This window comes from Saccostrea echinata, unplaced genomic scaffold (genome assembly GCF_033153115.1).
Source record: "Saccostrea echinata isolate AGI-Se365-2 ecotype Australia unplaced genomic scaffold, CSIRO_AGI_Sech_v1 ptg000016l, whole genome shotgun sequence".
In the NCBI taxonomy this organism is placed as follows: Eukaryota; Metazoa; Mollusca; class Bivalvia; order Ostreida; family Ostreidae; genus Saccostrea; species Saccostrea echinata.
The window spans coordinates 3,899,726-3,921,405 of NW_026889765.1; the positions used below are offsets into that span (position 1 = coordinate 3,899,726).

Genomic DNA, 21,680 nt, shown 5'->3' on the forward strand with positions numbered 1-21,680 from the left:
GGCTAGGAAAAAAAGCAAAAATCAATACAGTATTGAAAAGTTTACAGGGAGGGGGGTGTTGAATTTTAAACTACCTGATGATGCTTTCATATCAATATAACAAATGGTTTTGTTGTTCTTGAGCATCAGATTTTTTTCCCATATATTCATTTGTAAAAATTTGATCCCCCATTGTGGCCCCACCCTACCCCTGGGGCCCTCATTTGAACAAATTTCATTCTACACTACCCAAAGATGCCTCCATATCAATTTGACTAATCATGGCTTTTCTGTTCTTGAGAAAAAGACTTTTTCCTATATATTCCTCTGTAAACTTTGATCACCCATTGTGGCCCCAACCTATCCCCGGGGTAATGATTTGAACAAACTTGAATCTTCACTATCTGAGGATGCTTCCATATAAATATGACCAATCATGGCTTTACTGTTCTTAAGAAGAAGATTTTAGAGATATTTTCGTATATATTTCTATGTAAAACTTTGATCCCTCATTGTGGCCCCACCCTACCCCCGGGGGTCATGATTTGAACAAATTTGAATCTTCACTACCTGAGGATGCTTCAATATAAATATGACCAATCATGGCTTTACTGTTTTTAAAAAGAAGATTTTAGATATATTTTCCTATATATTTCTATGTAAAACTTGGATCCCCCATTGTGGCCCCACCCTACCCCCGGGGATCATGATTTGAACAAACTTGAATCTTCACTACCTGAGGATGCTTCCATAAAAATATGACTAATCATGGCATTGCTGTTCTTAAGAAGAAGATATTTAAAGATATTTTCCTATATATTTCTATGTAAAACTTTGATCCCCCATTATGGCCCCACCCTACCCCCGGGGGTCCTGATTTGAACAAACTTGAATCTACACTACCTGAGGATGCTTCCATATAAATATGACCAATCATGGCTTTGCTAATCTTAAGAAGAAGATTTTTAAAGATATTTTCCTATATATTTCTATGTAAAACTTTGATCCCCCATTGTGGCCCCACCCAACCCCGGGGGTCATGATTTGAACAAACTTGAATCTACACTACCTGAGGATGCTTCCATATAAATATGACCGATCTTGGCTTTACTGTTTTTAAGAAGAAGATTTTTAAAGATATTTTCCTATTTATTTCTATGTAAAACTTGGATCCCCCATTGTGGCCCCACCCTACCCCCTGGGGTCATGATTTGAACAAACTTGAATCTACATTACCTGAGGATGTTTCCACATAGGTTTCATCTTTCCTGGCCCAGTGGTTCTTGAGAAGAAGATTTTTAAATGATCCCCTTGAAAGAGGGCATGGCCCTTCACTTGAACAAACTTGAATCCCCTTTACCCAAGGATGCTTTGTGGCAAGTTTGGTTGAATTTGGCCCAGTGGTTCTTGAGAAGAAGATGAAAATGTGAAAAGTTTACAACAACAACGACAACGACGACAGACAACGGACAAATTTGATCAGAAAAGCTCACTTGAGCCTTTTGCTCAGGTGAGCTAAAAAGGTTCCATAAATCAAAGAGACCTGCATCTGCTTTAGGATGTGTCAATACATTAAATGACACTGAAATATACATGTATGTGGAACGTTAACAAAATTTCTCTTACATTTTTTTTCGTAAAAATCAGACCTCATATGTTTCCAGAGAGAATATAATTATGCCACTTCACTTTTTTTTTTTTTGGTCTCTCTAAATTACCATGATTCCAAGCTAAAATGAGCCTTTATTTGAACAAGCTCAAAGAAACTACAGTTATCGTCTGAAAACTTATTTGCAATGTATGATCTTCTGACCTTGACCTTTTGACCTCATAACCAAAAGGAGTCTTCTTAAGGTCATAAGTAGTATAGTGGTATAAAATTTCACTGCAAAAGCTTTTCAAAGGCTTTTTAAGATATTTTAAAGTATTACACACTGACAGAATGTATGAATTTATGATCTTGACCTTTGGACCTCAAAATAAATAGGGGTCTTTTTTAGGCCATAGGAAACTGTAATATTAAATTTTATTGGAAAAATTTCAAAGGAAACTTAAGTTATCATCTGGAAAATGTTATTCGCAATGTAATTGATTTTCTGACCTTGAGTTTTAAACTTTTGACCTCAATATCAATAGGGGTCTTCTATAGACTATAAGGAGTTGTGATATAAAATTTCATTCCAAAAGCTCAAAGGTTTATTAAGATATTAAAGGTTTATTAAGATATTGCCCAGAAATGAAGGTGCTAAACATAGACAAAATGTATGAATTTATGACCTTGAGCTCTGAACTTTTGACTTCAAAATCAACAGGGGTCTTCTTTAGTCCATAGGGATCGAGTTGTGATATCAAATTTCATTCCAAAAGCTCAAAGACTTTTTGAGATATTGTCTGGAAACGAAAGTGTTACACACTGACAGACAGATGGACAGATAGACCCAAATTAATATCCCCCAATTTTAGTGAAAGCAGGTGACAACAAAATCAAATCTCCTTAACTCATAAAGACACTTTTAGCAATGCTTATACTAGCCCAGTAGTTCAGAAGAGAAAGTTATGTAAACAGTGTTGATTTACTGATCCATATTTAATGGTCTTTAAAGTTGGATTTTTTAAGACAAAAGCTTGAGTGAAGTGTCCATCTTCCAAACGAATTTCATTAAAAAACAACTGGATTCTCTTTATTATGGCATTTACGAATGGCAGTGTAACTTAACATTTTCCTATTTGCCTCATACATAAGCTGAAAAGCCATTTTTAGTTTAAAACCAAATTTTCGGTACAGATAAAAAAAAGAATCAGAAATATGTTTCCTCTCCAATAACATCTCTAATCTTTTTCATGAGCATGAAATTATGGATAATTTTCATAAAAACAATTTAATAATTTTACTGTAGATTACATGCACTTCTTAAGAAAAATAAATTAATTATCTAAAAGTTTTGTCCTTCAAACTTCCCTTGACATACATAATACATGTACTTTATACATTTACAATCAAAATGTCTATACATATTGCAATCAATCTTATTTCTATTGGTTAGGAGATTTTGATATTGACATATTTTGTCAACAATGGATCTTACTTTTAAAAATAACTAAAAGAAAAAGTTCTTATGATACATTTAGGTCTATACATGTACTTGTTTGTTCTAGGTTCTATCTTGAACATCAGTGTTCAAACCAATGGTCTTGATCAAAACATACTCTACAGAGGGAGAAGCAATTTGCAATAATATAATGTTATTTTTCTTAATTAATAGCAGCTAGCCATACATATTTACATTTCCAAGTGTTTTCTCTGTGATAACTCTTTGAAAGTTAAGTGTGTTGATTTAAGGAATCACTGTCTAATTTTTTGGTTTTATGGTGTGATCAAGCAATTGGCTTGTGTGATAATTTGCATAAAAGCCTTTGGCGTTTTTGCATAAAATTATCATACAATGCAATTGCTTGATAATCATCATAAAACAAAAAATCTGACAGTTATTTCTTAAATTTACATGCTCTTGATTCCATAAATTCACATGCTCTAAGCCCAACCTACTTCTCTTTCATTGTCTCTCTCTTTCTCCTGCCCCGTGCATGATTTTTTAAAACCATGCCCATCAGTGAACTAGCAGCCATATGTAGAAATAAGTATTTTTATTATTTGTGACAGTTTTTATTTTTGACAAACAAAAAAAATGTATATATTTCTCAATAATTACATCTGAATGCAAATTTCGCCAAGTGGAAGATCAAGTGACTATTATGCATGTCAATTTGCATTTGGTTGTCATTATATTTGACATCAGTGGACAAGAACTATGGAAATTAACATGGAATGCCTCATATATTTCATATCTCTTAGACAGCATTTTTTACTTATATTTACATATTTATTTCACATATAAATATAAAGAATCACTGTCTAGTTTGTTGGGAATGCCAGGTACTTTAAGGACAGTTAGAAACATGGGATAATTTATGCATAACAGGCAAGGTGAAGCCAATTGCGCAAATAATTCCACATTTCCAACTGTTGTTAATGCCCTGGTATACCCAACAAACTAGACAGTGATTCCTTAAATCAAAACTGAAAACTGATGAACAGATTTATGTACATGCATCAAGTGATCGGGTCTTGTACATCATGCAGTATACTTAATTTAGAACTGAGCAAAGAGAAGCATTCTTAAATAATTCAATAGATGATTCTAGAAATACAACTGTAGCCTGCAGATATTACCTTTGCCAGCAGATATTAGTTGATCTTGTTTGGAATTAGCTTTCATGCTTAACACTCCCTTTACTCCATGAGCCTGCCAAAAAAAATATAAATCTATCATGTACATGTACTTACATGTAAATATTTCTATAACCAACTACAAAATTGATTTGAATGACATTTTTGCATGCAGTCACATTATTTATATACAAAGGGAAACACAAGGCTACTGAGATGGTAACAAAAATATAACGATATAGGGCAGAGGGATTCAAATATTGAATGCATTTTTTTGGGGTTCTAAATGTATAAAAAGCAAAATAAGGAATATATTTTAGTATGTGAATGTTGTTAGCCCATTTCATGAAGTATGCCTAAATTACAAGCCTCCTTGATCTATACATTAACACTCACAAAACTAAAAAAAAATTCCTTAAATGTAGTCTCTTTTAAATAGATGAATTTTATGGTAAATTCAAGTAATTGGCAAAATTCAAAATGGAAGATGTATCAGCTAGTGCATAATATCTTGAATAGTTTCTTTGAAACTGTTTAAGTATTAGAAAACATTTAATAACACTTACATCAATGCTAAAAATAACTTTTCCGTCATCCCAATCAAACACACAGATGTGACCGTCTTTCCTTCCACCCAGGAGAATGGTTTTGGCCCGGCTGGTCTGGGAACTATTGTCACCTATCGTGTTTGTTGCTAACCCTCGTTTGAATGCTGCCCAGGCATCAGCCTTGAAGTCTGGGACATACTCATACACCAGAAGATAGTTACAAGCCTCTGAAGAGCCATGATCAGAAAACCAAAGGTCAGTATAATGTTTGAAGCCCGATATATTGATTACCAAAATATGAAAGACAGCAACCAGGATCACATGACCAACCTATTTCATATCCCAGTGAAGTTTTTAACTTCATTTTTTTTTATTTCTTTAATATAAGTGGATGTTGCATTTAATGATGTTCATCCCCCATAGTTTATTATTAATCAACTCATAATCTGAAGGATAACTTCACTATATTTTCTGGGGTGGTGGTGTGTGCATGTAGGGGGGGGGATAATTAAGGAAAGCCTAAACTAGTTTTGGAATGTCCATCAGTCATTTCATAAGAACTAATTGTGAGTTAGTTACCAGATTTTATCCAGCTCAAGGTCCATAACACAAGCGGCTTGCAGAGTGTCTAAGCATGTATGTACAATGAAAAAGTTAAGGAATGAGAGTTGGAGAAAACCAGTAACTTACTGGTACACATTATGGAATCCATTTCTCCCTTTACTCTACTAAATTTTTTATGCACAAAACACTCACAAAACTATATAACATAGCAGAATGTGAGGCATAATAGATGTTCGAGAGCAAAAAAAGAATTACTGAATGGGAGTGATGAAACATATATTACATGTATAGCGGAGATAGGATAATATTTTCATGTCTATAGAAGTAAATGTTTGAAATTATTAAAAATAATTACATGATATTTACATAACATTAATTAGTTTTAAATTAATTTAAAATAAAATGACAGTATTTTTTATCTGGATAATATATACCTTGTTTGTGTGAAAAAAAGACTTGTTGACAATAACTTTTGAAATGCCAATTTTATGCAGGTGACAATAAATATCTATTAGTAGATTAAGAGACTAAACTTACCCATACCGAAATAAATTATAACTTAGTTATAACTTTTGTAACTAAAAAAAGGTACAAAAAAGTTATAACTAAGTTATCGGAGTTTGGAACCGCCTGTTTTAAGTGAGGTATAATTTAGTTATAACTTAGTTACAAAAAAGTTATAACTTTTGTATAAGTTTTCATTTTTTATTTCAACATAAATACAGCAAGTGCAAAAAGTTACAAAAAAGTTATAACTACAAAAAGTTATACTTATTAAAAGTTATACAAAAAGTTATAAAAAAGTTACAAAGTTATACTTTAGTTATACCCAAATAAACGGTGGAAAAAGTTACAAAAAAGTTATACCCGGAAAAAGTTATTTAAAAAGTTATAAAAAAGTTATACTTAATAAAAAGTTATGAAAAAGTTATAACTAAAAAAAGTTATACCCATGAAAAGTTATAACTTTAAAGATTATGAAAAAGTTACAGAAAAGTTATAACTATGAAAAAGTTATGAAAAAGTTACAGAAAAGTTATACCTAAAAAAAAGTTATAACTACAAAAAGTTATACCTAATAAAAGTTATACCTAATAAAAGTTACAATAAAATTATACACTTCATGTTAACCTGTGGTGGAATTACTCAATTATAGGCTTTAAAAAAGCTACTCATTAAAATTTTTACAAAAAGATTATTAAAATTTTTACAAAAAAGATTATTTAAAAAAAATTAAAAGCACTTACAATTTTATTTTATAAACATGATTAAGAGAGCTTGGTTCATTGTCAAATACAATTGAATGAATGCACATTCATGTTTTCAAGTCTACCTTATTTTTCATCAAGCCATCATAACAGATTGAAATTTCTCAGAATGGTTGTTTTCTTAAAATACATTTTTTTAGCATATAGTCATAAGAGTTTTTGTAAAATTACCTAGTAAACTGCATTCTACTCTTGTGAACTTTTATAAATAGGCATCACTGCCTAGATTTTAACTCTCTAGTTTTTCATGTTAGCGCCATGACCTAGCTGTACTTCAAAAAAAAAGAAGGTTCTAAGCAGTGATTTCGGTCACAGTTCTTAGCTGCATACCACCCAAGTCCTTGCACAGGTATCCTTGTGGATGTACAGTTGTGATTTTTATCTGGATTATTTAAAGACGGGCTGCACCAGTAGTCGACCGAGCTGGTCGAGGGACTTGGCCGTCCGGCCAGCGGTCTGCGCCCCTTGACAGGTTGTACTGGTAGTAGACTTAAGTGGTCATGGGACTTGGCCGGCCAGCAGTATGTCCCCCTCGACAGGCTGCACTGGTATTTGGCCGAGCTGGTCGAGGGACTTGGCCGGCCGGCAGATGGTTTGCGCCCCTCAATGGCCTGCACTGGTAGTCGTTCGATTCTTCATTTGAAATATGCTTGCAATTTCAACCTTCTCTTCATTTTTCTTCAATTCTGCAAAAATTAAAAAGGTTCAAACTTTAAATATTTTAATTTTTTCTTTTAAAAAAACGTTGAAGTGTTTCCTGCACTCAAAGCATATCAGATTGGAACCACTCTTTAATATCAATTCATTCAAATTCAAGGCATATGCATCTATAACTTGGAAAACAAGAATTAGAGTTCTGTTGTGTAATTGAGAAAATTCAACCTCAAGGCTCATCACATAAACATGCATTAAAAAAAATTTTAAACATAAAGAACAATATAGAACCTGACAGCTTTATAGGAATTAGCTTTAGATTTATCGAATTTGAAATAAAAATAAGATTTGATTATTTACTTACCTAAAACATGTGATATTTTTGAAGGATTTCACTCCAGCTTGGCACAGACATAAGATGCTCATGGAAAGAAATAATGTACCAGTATACTGCTGAAATTAAATAAAAATTAGAAATTTTATTTTACTCATTTCAGTACACTATATCATGTTATGATCATGTGGTGTTTAAAGGCTACAATATGTACAATATTAAAACAGTTCAGAGAATCTGTTAAACAATTACACAATATAGGTCATTTAATAATTAAACTGATCTATAGGAATATTTAAAGAATTAAATATGACAAAGAATAACATTTTTTGTTCCTATACTAAATGCTGAAAAAATAGTATGTTTCAATTTCTTCACTTCAGTCTTTGTCATTGACATACCAATCAAAACAAACAAGAAATCTGAGATTCACATGCCTAGAATTTTGTTCATTCTACATATTTCTTCTTTTTTGAATGCCCATCTAGAGGTAATAAACATTTCCTACCAAAAACATCAAAATATTAACATAAATATTGCCTTACCGAATGATTTTGTCATCGTTTTTCTATCAACACTTTCAACACACCAACATTCAAATCGTCCATGAAAAAATCCGCGCTCTGTTGTTGACCAATCAGAGACTTAGAATAAGTCACGTGATTGAAAATAAATAAATAATTCATAATTAATTTATTTTAAATCCAAATAAACATAATTGTGTATTTTGAAACTTATCTTAAATATTAAAAAGCCAGTTGGTGTTAAAATTTTGAAACAGAGTTCCAACAAAACGGACAAAACGGACGTCGGGGCCGCCATATTTGTGTCGTTGCCGCCATTTTGAATTTAATATTTTATTTATTTATGAAAATAACTAGTAAAACTGGGTTATTTAATCAGGCAAATAATAAAATCCACATGTCCTAGTCTTCTGCTTAAATCTTAATATAACTGGCAGTCTTTATTCCCAACATCGTAATATCTGTTAATAAATGAACATACACACACTGTATGTTGTTGTTTATCTTTCTAGCCACCCATATTACGATTGATTTACTTTAGATTTCAAACAACCCTTGTAAAATTGTACCATTGCGTAATACACAAGCTGAAATTTACGAAGTGTAGGCCAAAAAGGTCATCTAGTACAAACACCTGTGTCACGAGAAAACAATGGGGAAATTAACACTGTTTTGCACAGGAAGAAAAATCTGTGCAAAATATTAAATGACTTCATGAGATTATAACATTTGACCACTGTTTATATCTCTTGAACATTTATATTTCTCCAGAATTAGGGAAATTATTCCACCTTAAGATGTACATGCATATAATTTACAAAACATGAAATCTATATAATACGTATTTTCTGAGAGAGAAAGAGAGAGAGAGAGAGATTATTCCCAACTTTAGATGAAACTAGTACTTACAAGACAAATATTAATTAAACAACAATATTTATTAATGAGAGAGAGATTTAGAGAGAGATTTATTCCCAACTTCAGATGTAATTTACTACAAGTCTCAACTTCACATCTCTTCTGTTGAACTTAACAGTGGATGTGGCTGTGGACTGCAATGGATGAGTAAAACATTGGTAGTAAAGATGTCTAAGAAGCCCCCCTTTTTCTTTAAAAAAAAAAAATCTCAACTCACAACAAAACAGAAAAATAAATGTCTGCGTAAGTAATAGCAGTATATAATGCAATTCATTATATGAATAATTTTTAGATAAAGAAAATTCTGCATATAAACAGTGGTAACCTTTATGTAGCCCTTAATCATCACCACCTTTTTATTCATATAATCCTCTGTAGATATTACAGGTATGTAAAACTGTATTACTATACTAATATAATTATGCTTATTTATTATTTTATATGATTAAATTTCAACAGTTATATAAAAAAAATTTAATTTAGGTGTATGGTAAAAAAAAAAAAAAAAAAAAAAAAAATATTCAGTTTAACTAAGTAGCCATTCTGCAAAATGACTAAGTCCAAATTAGGTACAAAAAAGTTACACAGAAAAATGACAAAGTCCTGAAAAGTTATGTTTTAGTTACATCTGAAAATGGCTAAGTCCAAAAAGGTACAAAAAAGTTATACAGTAAAATGACAAAGTCCAGAAAAGTTATCTTTTAGTTACACCAGAAAATGGCTAAGTTCAAAAAGGTACAAAAAAGTTATACAGTAAAATGACAAAGTCCAGAAAAGTTATATTTTAGTTACATCTAAAAATGGCTAAGTCCATTTTAGGTACAGAAAAGTTATAACTAAAATGTAACTTTTTCTTGAGGTACAAAAAAGTTACAGAAAAGTTATAACTTAGTTATAACTTATTTCGGTATGGGTTATCCACAAGAGAAAATGATTGGCTGGCATGTGAAATTATCTCTAAAATAATTGATATTGAAATTATGAAGTGTTATTAATGATAAGTTCTTGTTTACAATTTTTATATAAAATTAATGTCTTATGTTTCCTTTTATTTCTACACAAATATAGATATTTTTAATGAACACGTGTTAATTTGTTGAACATGTTATTTACACACATAATTTTTTGCTTATGCAATGATCACAGAAACTTTTTTTTAAACTCATTTTTTTAAAGATTGAAGTTGCATCAATGGTGCCTTCTAAGCCTCAAATGCATCTACATATATTTGTATTGCCTAAATACATGTAGCTATACAGGTATGTACACTATTATAAATAAGATACAACTATGCAGTGTAAAAATCTTCATAAGGTAAGTATCTAAGTACTCTACATTTCCCAGGGCATCCTAAAGTTGATAAAAATGTGTTGAAGATTGCAATGGGTCAAACCCAGGTAACCTTCACAAGGAATTATAAATATGCATGTGAATTTTATGAAAATCAATGCTTATTATAAGATATAGTTTTAAAATTTAAATATGCATCTAAACTTAACTGGATCCATAGGTAAATTGAAGAACCAAATAAGGTCCTTATCTTCCCACATCCTTTGATATTTTACCAATTAAAAAGTGTTCAAATTTTGATTTTTTTAGAATTTCTTTTTTACACAAATGTTGGTTGGTGTTTATGAATTGTACATAACAAAATTCAATGCAAAACCTTCTATGCCCATCATATATGTAAAAATTTTAGATTTTAGGTAAAATAACTATCCTATGTTATGTGTGAACTCATTCTAAAAACTGAAAAAAATATAGCATTGCATGCTATAAATGAATAAGTAAATCATTCTGGGTTAGAAGTGAATCGAGGTTTATGCTGGAGTGTGACTGTGTAGAGGCATGTTAGCTGGGGTTGGGTTATCTGCTATTAAAAAGGGTTATGTTAGCTTGTTATATATTTTAATCAAATATTGGTTAATCTTTAACTTCAGGTTTCTGAATAGACACTTCATAGACAAGTGACTGTGTCCTGAGATACAAATATATCAAAAAACAGAAATACTTATTTTCCCCATTTAAACATTAAAAAAAAATCCATTCTAGATACCTTTTTTCCAAAAATGTGTACTTAAATGGGAAAAATAAGTTTTTTTTTTATAGACTTCAAATCTAACTAGGCTGCATTCACCACAATCAGGGTAGGTTTAGGTGAAAACAAACATTAATATAAACTGTGGCATGCAAAATACAAGAGTGAATCTGAAATTATGAAACATGCATAAAAACTAAGTGTTAAAAGAAATAATAATGTTGAAAAAAAAAACTTATTAATTTGCACAAGACCTTCACTAATTGTGTTCTACTCAATTAGTTGTGGTGATCAGAATCAAACAGGGGGACTGTGCTTTAAAATTTACACAAGTATATCTATAATAGCAACTTTCTTCCAAATTTCTCTCTTAAGGAAGAATAATGCATGAGAACAGTATGCACAAACTGCAGTTTTCTTTCATATACAGTTGAACTTTGTTATCTCGAACACTGATATCTCAAATACCATGGATATGTCGAAGTGATTTGGAAGTCGCAACCCTTTTATCTTTAAGTTTTTACCCTGGATATCTTGAATTCTCGGATATCTCAAAGTTTTTTCTCGGTCCCATTGAGTTCGAGATGACGAGGTTTGACTGTATGTGACCTGATCAAATGTTGAACCTATGATAAATCTAGATATTGATTAATAATTATTCTAAAATAAATTATTCTAAAATAAATACCTAGCAGATTGGGAAAAAACTATTATTGTATTAAATGTATAGTTACATATTATATCAAATTAACACTGAGTCAAAATCTCTATCTTTAAAACTTGCATGTGTAATCTTAATGGGAGAATTGTAAGATAACTGAAGTGATACTGACCCCTAGGGTTCTGAATTTTCCAGGTTTTCTCAATTCTGACAGGATTGATTTTTGTACAGCACTTTAAGATATCTCCATTGTTCAGAACGACAAATAATTTCTCTGAAAAAGACAACATATTTCATCTAAATTCCAAAGGGACTGATTTTTGTACAGTACTCGAAAACAACATCTCCATGTTCTGACAGAATGACAACAATTTCTCTGTTTAATTCCTTCTCAGAAATGGAAGGATGCAATACATTATGTACAAACATATTAACCACTACATGTACATGCCCTGATCAAATACAAGTCATAAACATTTCTGAAAACATGAACTATCACAGTAACACTATGGTTGTAGTAAAAATTAGTAATTAAACAGTACAAAAGTCATAATAAGATTAACAAAATGTATAGCTGTACATTGTATTATAAATCTAAAATGAAGGGGAAAAACTAGATGTTATAAACTGGAACATCCAATCTTTTGGCAGTTACTTGTGAAGAGGATCAAGATTTCAAATATAGCTTACCTTCATTGATTGCATATGCTGCATCTATGATCCCCTTTGCTGGGTCCAGCAGTAGGGTGGTGAGGACCTCCCCATTGGGAGGGGTGATGAGACGGACACTACTGTCCCTGCTCACCACAAGGGAGCGGATCGGATGGTGGGGGTGACTTGTCTGTTTTATGGCTACCACTCTTTGTCTGCATAAAATTTTACTTATATACTTAGTATATCATTATTGAATGACATGTCTCAACATATTTATATATCTGCTAAGGATCTAAATGATTCATTGCACGACATGTTATGTGTGACAAAAATATAATATCAAAGATCTCTTATGACATACTTCTCCAATACATGTACTGTGAATATTTTGAAGTGATTTTAAAGTTTCAACCACTTTTTCTTTAAGTATTTTAACCTCAATCTTGAATCCCTGGATATCTTAATTTTTTGTGAGCCTATTTGAGTTTGAGATAATGAAGTTTGACTGTCTAGTATGGTTTATTACCCAATTGAAGTATGAATGCTGAACAGGTGCTGGATTCTCCATAGGTCTACTGTTTTCCAAGAGTAAGTGAAGAACACAAAATAATTCAGCTCTGTGGCCATTCCAATGGCTGGTGCATCTAACTTAGCTCTATAAAAAATATGACTTTCATTTCACTGTTGCAATTTTTACATGAAATACACTGTATAAAGATATCGAACAGTAATTAAGTTCAAAAGTCCTTTGAAACAATACAAATTTGGAGCAGAGCAACCATGGACCTCTATAAACATCAGAGGTGGAATCAGGTGCCATGGAAGAGTAAGCATCCCCTGTTGACCAGTCATACATGCCATGTGCTTCTTACTGATTGGGAAAACAGAAAAATCTGTAGACAATTCAGTGTGAAAATAATAGGCCAACAATTTGTATGAAAAGGGCCAGTCAACGTTCCACTTAACAAGAGATTTGCTTACAAAGTCATGTATTGACCATAGAATTTGTAAATGTTAATTTCAATTGAGACTGTTGATATTCTTGTTTCATCAACTTATTTGCCAAAAGTTTGCCTTGTTTTAAAAATTGTTCATATGCAGAGCATGCTCTTGTGTAGCGAATCAACTGGGAGACATAAACTCCACTGCATGTACTCGCAATCTACATTGTACCTTTTCATGTACTCTGTTACAATTTCATGAAAAGAATTAAAAATTTTCAAACAATACTGAAAAAGGGTCTATATCCATACTTTATGATAAAAACATTTTTGAAATTAAATTTGAGAGTTAATTGTTAGACTCATGAACATTTGTTATTTTGACTTTGATTATAAACAGAAAAGTCAGTTGTTTATCACAAAGGTACCCTGGGTTAAATTGTAATTATCACTGAAGTAGATCGTCAACAGAATTATGCAATGGCAAGAAAAAGATTGTTTTAAATGTAATTCTCATAGAACTATAGTGCCTACAGAATAAAGCCCCAGGAGAGTGTAATTATCACAATAGAATTGTTTACAGTATAATTATGATAGAATTAAATTGGTTTACAGCATACTGATGACAGGAGTAGACTGGTTTACAGCACATTTTAATTGTATATTTATGACAGGAGTAGAAAGGTTTACAGTGTAATTATGACAGAAGAAGATGGTTTACAGTCCGTTTCCTGTGATAGCCTACCTGTCCACTTCATCACAAGAATCCAGGTTCCAGACTCTAACAGTACAATCATGACTGGCTGAAATAACAGCTGGGCCATCTGGATACACACACAAAACCGAAATGGCTCTGGTGTGGCCCACAAACACCATCTTTAGGTACCACTCATTGTCCCACACTTTGACTGTAAACAATCCAGGCAAATGAGATTAAGAGTTCAAAGTTCAGATATTCTTTTTTTATCCTGGTAATAAAAAGTTCTGAGAAATTTAAGTCCCATTTTACTTCACTTTGAATGAAATTGGATGTCAAATATCCTCAAGTGTACATATATATATTTATAGACTTAATGTAGATTAATAAGGTGATCATAAGCTGGAATATATAGCAATCATTGCACATGAATTGTTTTTATCTATATACAATGTACTTGTATATAATGAAGCTTAAAATATATATTTGATATTTTGATTTTAGGGTATCAATACTTACTTGATCCATCTTTAGCACCAGTAATTAGGTATTTCAGCGGATTAAAAAATGTCATTCCAGTTATCATGCGCTCATGGAGGTCTTTTTTCATTGTGAGTTGATTTCCCCCAAATACATTGTAAACCTGTATAATAAAATTTTGAATTTGAGTGGAAAGTGGATGCTTTAAAATGTAGATCACTACTAATACATGCTTGATTTTTTTAAAAATATTTAATCTAAATATAGTATTTACAGTAAATAAGGGGTAAAAAAATAAACATTTTGTCAGTTTTACAAAAGAATTATTTTTGACCTGATTTTTTTTTTTCACTATTTGGTCACTTACCACAACATCTTTGCCATGAGACAGGTAGCAACGTTGCTGACGGCTCGCAGTTTCTTCCAAAACAAGATGAGAGAAAGCATTGTCTGCTGTGAATACTATTTTGTTCATCTTTCGAGGAATCAGATGTCTTGCACCATAGCGGAAAGCCCAACACTATAGATTAGGTATAAATAGTTGTGATATCAAGTCCAAAGTGATAAAATTAAAACTGATCCTGTTCTAATGACTTTTTTTAAAGTTTAAATTGACAAAATCATATCTTTGAAAAAGCAAATGTTAACATGAAAAGAAAGATAACTCGATCAGAATCCTCTTAAAATCTATATATAACAGGTACCTGTCAACATTAAAAAATCACAGATACATTGTACATTGATTTTCAACCCCCAACCTCACCCCAACCAAATGTATAAATGTTTTACATAATTCATTCTATTAGCAAGCTGAAACGTAAACAGGTAGAGCCAATAAACAATTAACATTTCCTTGGAGGAGATCTTAAAACGACAGCTTTGTTTTATACTTACCACAAAATACCCTGGTCCAAATGTTACAAACTCTGTTGTGTTATGGTTATACTTGGCTAAATTTATTTTGCATGGATTTCTTGCTTGAGAGATGATTTCAAATTCTTTATTCATCAACTTCAAAATAGATAGAAACAATAAGAAATAGATTATTTTTCTTAGATACAGCTGTAAGTCAACTATTCAAAATTTCAAAAATCTAAATCAAAATACCACATTGATTAATTCACTGTAACTATCTTCTTTTTGAGGCAGATATTACTGAAGATTTAGTGTCCTTTTATAACATGTTGAATTTGAATATAAAATCAATTAATATGAGAATAATGAAAAGGGGAAAATGTTAACTATAATGCTCTTACAAAGAGTTCATCATCTCCTTTGGTGAATCCTACAAACTGGTCAGAGTGTGAACAATAAATAATTGTGTCCATCGTTTCCTCTGGAATGTATGTAGCTTTTTTGCGACCATCCTCCAAAAAAATGGTTACATTCCCTCCATCTGTTGTCAAGTATTCCTTAAAAATATAACAAAAATTTGTGAACAAAACTTGAAAATTTCATACACAGATTCTATAGAAGAAGAAAAAATGTCAAAGCCACAAATATTGAATTAACATCCATACACTACAAATATGAAAAATATCTATGTAAGAGAAGAGATCATTTCAATTTACTTTTCTATCCTTCATAAAGTCTACTGATTTTATAGAGTGGTCATGATTGAGTTTGCGCAGGTGATGAATTCCATGAGACACAACTTTGTTCTTCAAGTCTGACTCCTTTACGGCATCAATTGTCTTTCTGATGGACTTCCGCAGTATATCCCAATGACCAAGGGCTTTCCTCTTCTCCTCAGTTTTACGACGTTCAATGAGTATTGTCAGCTGTTTACTGATAGGTTCCTCTTCCTCGGAGGGGTCACTCAAAAGACGACTGATCTCCATTTTTTTCCTAGTTTACACTATCTACAAATTCAGTGCTTAATTACACGTAAGAGCAACATCTCAAGTTTTTGCTGTAGTTCGAGGAACAGGTTTTATTGATATTTCTTTTTTTCTTCTTTTATTTTTGCATTTAAAAACTTATACTGTGCCATAATAATGATAATCTACAAAAATCACACCTTTTCTAAATAAAAGAATGTCTCAATCTTGAAGAATATAAACAATTCTGGTACAATCAGTACATTTAGCTTCGAAGCTTGAATTACTTGAGATTAGCTTTATTCAGCTACTTGAAGTAGCTTTTTTTAGCTACTAAATCATACTTATTTTCTTAAGTGATCTTTTTTTTTCATTACATACAACTTTTTTTTTAAATTCCCACTTTGATGCAGTGATAGTTTTCAACTTTCAACTGGTCTGAAAACAATTCATGAAGAAATCACTTTTCAAGGTGTCTCTCATTCATTGCATTTGCAATTAAATTTCTAAGTTTTGGGGCAATACACAACAGTTATAATTTGTGACCAAATGGCTATACTTTTAGCATGAAATAACAAAGAAGACAAATTCTGTTCATAATGATGATTGGTAATAATTCAGCACAATGAGAAGTCATAATTCTTATACATGCTTATAAAAGCAGGGTTCGAAATTCACTATTTACAATCGCAAAACGTGAGTTAGAATTCCTGAATTGCGAGTTAAAAATTAGGTAACTCGCAAGAACTTGCGAGTTGATTTTTTTTTTTTTGCATTGAAACTGTATTATATAATTTGACAGAACACAATGTTTTTGATTTAAATCAGTAATTTAACTAAAAGTCACACTGTAGTTGTATTTTGTGTATTGTACAGTAGTTACTTTTTCCTTAAGTTACATGTATTTAATTTATATAAATTTAACTTTATATGAAAATTGCGAGTAGTCTTATAATATTGCGACTTTTTTGCGAGTTCACTTTCTTGGTACTCGCAACTATTTGCGAGTTGTAATTTTAGGGAGTTTCTAACCCTGAAAAGTGTTCAAAAGCAGCAGCGTTTAACTATCTTTGCTTTGGGTTGCTTTTTAAAAGGTCCATAGAACAAATATCAGTAGTCAAATACTTGCATTTTTTTGGTCTATTTTATATAAAATGCAAACTTTTGAAAACTTGCATTGGAGTAGCTTTTAGAGTAGCTTAATAAAGCTACTTCAAGTACGTGGGTAATTCAAGCTACGCAGCTAAATGTAGTGATTGTACTGGGAAGGATAAAGTATTGTAACTATGTATTATAACCCTAATATTTACAAAACCTGAAAATGAACAAACCAAAGCATGAATTGTTTCCCATGAATAATCCATAATGAAGTGTTCAAGAAAAATAAAGGTACCTTGGAGTTATCTTTTTTAAAAACATAAGAATAAACTGTTTTTTTCCTAATCCCCGGAAAATATCGTTACTTCCGCCATATTGTTGATAGTCACCATGGAGTGCAGAATTCGCGGGAATGATTCTATTAAGTTGTACGTACAATTATTCGAATTAAACCAATGTGTCAGCTTTGATCGATTAAAATTTGATTTTGTTTAAATGTACTAACTCGATGGTAAGGAATGAATCTGTGCCAAATAATACATTAATATGGAAAATTATAACATTTTCAACAGTGAAAAACTGAAATTTATTTATTGAATAAAAAGGATATTTTGTCACAGTGTGAAAGAATTTCAGAAGTGCGGCAAAACTCTCGATTTTCCTTCCCTTCACAAAGAGTGTTGTAAAAAATACTCACTGGCCTTTTATAGTACAGAGAGAGAGAGAGAGAGAGAGAGAGAGAGAGAGAGAGAGAGAGAGAGAGAGAGAGAGAGAGTACATAAACCATCCTGACAGAGACTAGAACTGCCAAAGTTTCTCCAAATATGTTGGAAATCCATACTCAAAACTTCTGGAAACTGTGTAAATACTAATATTCTATCAAATCAGGTGAAAATAATAGCAAGTTCCTGGAAACAACTGCCGCAAACACAAACCAGTGCAGATCTTCCATTTTTAGTGGACACCGTAACCAAATGGAACCAGCTTCAAAACTCTATAGAATACGCTAGTATACGCTATTTAAAACGTATTTCCACCCTCCTGTGATGTCAAAGGTTTTTGCAAAATATGTTATTAATTTAAATTTATGCCCAATAGAAACATATGTTTTGCAAGAATGCTTTTCAATAGGTATAACGAAAAATATTGTTTAGTAAAAGAATTAAAAATTGAATATTTTCTTCATTTAATCAATTATTTAATCTTTTAAAAAGTGGTGCTAAGGGCAATAACTCCTTCTTATACACTTTCTTTGTTGTACTTCTAATGTAAAATGGTTCCCCTGATATTCAGAATTTAAACATGTTTATAAAGAAGCAATTATTTTGGAACTTTCAGTATCAGAATTATGTATTTGAACCAGTTTTTACATAATTTTATAAATACTGTTGACTAAAAATGTATGTTTTTTATGCTGACAGATACTTTTGTTTATTTATGTCTGACATCTTTAAAAAAAATATGGCAACCTATACATTTTTGTGATTATTTATTAATTTCAACTCTATTAATTGAAAATAAATGCACTTTTCCTACTTCGAACCCAGAAAATTGAGGGAAGAGTCTATTACTTAACCACTAATAGACTCTACCAAAATTGAGAGGGTGTAAATGCCTTGACGTCGGGATCGGGATTTTGGTAAAACACGTTGTCTGCTCTGAACAAACTCGGGAAGAAACGCAGTTGAGACTGTTGCTAATCTGGTCATTCATTCACTAGGCTTACCTATAGAAATGGGAGGATTTAGGACTGACCAAGTACTTCAAATTAAGGTTGTGATTTTGCTATGTAGAAATGCTGTCAAGTCTCCTGTTTTGTTTATTAGTACTACTAGTAGTTACTGGTAGATTCTATAACCGGTCCCCAGATCCGAAAGATCTGCAAGAGTGTCGTTTATTTCGAACTTAGCCATATTTCATTGTAAACAAACTAGCAAAATGCTGTTGAAGCTGAAAGATATTACTTAGAATTTCTTAATTAATCCAAAAGATGTGTCTGTGATAACAGGACATTAACCCTAATCTCTTGGGGGGACTCAAATCTCCAAGGCCGATGTGGGTCTAACTCTAATCAGTCAAATAGTTTGCGATGTCTAACCCTAATCTCTCTGATGGGTGCGAGACTAACCCTTGTCAGTCGAATACTTGTGCGAGGACTAACCCTAATCTCTCAAGTGGGTGCAGGCTAGACTAACCCAAATCAGTTGAATGGTGTGCAAGACTAACCCTTATCAGTTGATCCAGTAACGTAAATCATGTTACTAAACATGCACTGCATGTGCTTTGTTAACAAGTATTTCTATCTATTTTTACTGAATAAACAATATTTATTGATTGTTTTTAGAGAATGAGGTTAAAAAATTCTTTTAAAAACAAAGTTTTATACTAAACTTTTAACCATAAAATTCAATTTTGGGGGGCAAAAAGGCCTAATACTTCCATATTTTCCCCCTTTTTATATGGCTCAGGTGATCTTAATATCTGATCCTTCCACATATTTGGCTGCAGTCTTTGGCACGTCCACCTTTTTTCAGCTCTTCCAAGTCTTTTTAAAATGTTTTGGATTTCCAAAGTTTCGGCATGAGACATAATTTGTCGAAATGCTCATCTGGTGCATCAAAATTGGTACCATATATGATTTACATTATGACCCCTGGGTCAAGGCCTCTGCTGGTGGATTGTTAGTCCCCAAGGGTCTCTACAGCCAAGTAGCTAAGTACTTTGGTACTAGCTTGAAAATATGGATATATATTTAGTTACTGTGGTAAAATTTAGAAATTTATTTCAAAATTAAGGATTATCTCCCTCATGCATAGCTCTGATTCTTTGACGTATTTGGCTGCAGTCTTTGGCACCTTTTTTCAGCTCTTCCAAGTCTTTTTAAAATGTTTTGGATTTCCAACATTTCGACATGAGCATCACTGAAGAGACATATGCATCTGTTGCATCAAAATTGGTACCGTATATGATTTACATGTATAGTATTGGAGTCATGAATGGCGACACTGTATTTTATTGTGTTTTTCTGGGGACTGTTAAATTTGTTCCATAGTTATCCTTCCGATGGATAATATATTGACTGATAAGTCACATACAGTGGTGATATTTTGACATACTTGATATTATATAAATACTGCATGTAGTTGAGTATAACATTGAAAATTTTCACCCCAAGAAAACCATTGTCAACCAAGGCGCAGCCGAGGTTGACAATGGTTTTCAAGGGGTGAAAATTTTCAATGTTACACTCAACTACATGCAGTATTTATCATATTATACTCAATGTTTTTTACAAATACATATTACAGTGAACCTTGCATGCACAAATTCTGCACAGGCAATATTTTTTGGAATATCACCTGTCGTCAAGCAATGTCGACTGTTGCTATGCTAGAGGGCATGGCTTCATTATTCAGGGGGTAATAGTGTTTTTTAGCAAATGTTTCTCGAAGAATCAGATTCAACTAATTCACATGAAAGTATAGCATTTGTAAATATTAACTAGACTCAGTCATCATTAGTTAACTCGAATTTCTGAGATTGAAAAAAGTTCCAAGAGTATGATTTAAAAACTGCCCAGTTTCACATCTTTCTTCTCAGCATCTGTGTATTTATATATTCTATATACATGTGAATTTAAGGATACAATTCTACAAGAGATTACTTTTCTTCCACATATTCATTCAAGTAATGAGTTGTCTGAAATTTCTCTATGCGGTACCAATTTGTAGATATTTACCAATTAACCAAGAAAATCATGTATATTGTGTAAAACATAGGGATGTGCGATTTTATCGGCATACCGGTATATCGCGATTTTTTATTGCATGATACATATCATCATACGGAGTCTAAAATACCAGTATTTGGTACATAACTATAAATTCCGGAAATTATTCATTTATTTGTTCAAACTATTGAATTACAATTAAGGAAGTGTAAAAAATGTTGAAAACAGTTAAACAACGGCATCCAAACATGCTTTTTATTAAATAAATAAAAATTTAAAAAGTAGAGTTATGTTTTTATTATAGCATATTTTTAAGAAATATTATGGAAATTCATTTGAAAATGTAGTAAAAATTGTGTGTAAAAATATCGCAATTTATTGTGATATTATTGGGAAAAAAACGTGATATATCATGATACAAAATTTTTGCCGATACCCACCCCTAGTAAAACAAAGGGAGAAGTTAGCACACTCTTGAACAAACCAGTTACATGATTGACACGATACATTTTGCATGTACATGATTTTGTGTCAACATGTATCA

The 21,680-nt window shown here is 31.8% G+C and overlaps 2 protein-coding genes across 2 annotated transcripts in view; one reads left to right on the forward strand and one right to left on the reverse strand.

Moving 5' to 3' along the window:
- The window catches only part of LOC133188746 (WD repeat-containing protein 97-like), a 61,615-nt gene extending 45,273 nt beyond the window's left edge, over positions 1-16,342 (reverse strand). Inside the window, exons 1-11 of the mRNA XM_061324236.1 lie at positions 16,060-16,342; positions 15,745-15,900; positions 15,383-15,499; positions 14,856-15,008; positions 14,528-14,651; positions 14,057-14,219; positions 12,897-13,025; positions 12,407-12,582; positions 11,889-11,990; positions 4,774-4,982; positions 4,211-4,283 (exon numbers count right to left, since the gene is read on the reverse strand). Of these exons, the coding sequence (XP_061180220.1) occupies positions 4,211-4,283; positions 4,774-4,982; positions 11,889-11,990; positions 12,407-12,582; positions 12,897-13,025; positions 14,057-14,219; positions 14,528-14,651; positions 14,856-15,008; positions 15,383-15,499; positions 15,745-15,900; positions 16,060-16,329 (1,672 nt within the window). The 5' untranslated portion in view covers positions 16,330-16,342. The remainder of the gene's footprint in view (positions 1-4,210; positions 4,284-4,773; positions 4,983-11,888; positions 11,991-12,406; positions 12,583-12,896; positions 13,026-14,056; positions 14,220-14,527; positions 14,652-14,855; positions 15,009-15,382; positions 15,500-15,744; positions 15,901-16,059) is intronic.
- Positions 16,343-19,118: 2,776 nt separating this feature from the next.
- Positions 19,119-21,680, forward strand: part of LOC133188349 (sodium- and chloride-dependent glycine transporter 1-like) — a 30,321-nt gene continuing 27,759 nt past the window's right edge. Inside the window, exon 1 of the mRNA XM_061323730.1 lies at positions 19,119-19,179. Within this exon, the coding sequence (XP_061179714.1) occupies positions 19,141-19,179 (39 nt within the window). The 5' untranslated portion in view covers positions 19,119-19,140. The remainder of the gene's footprint in view (positions 19,180-21,680) is intronic.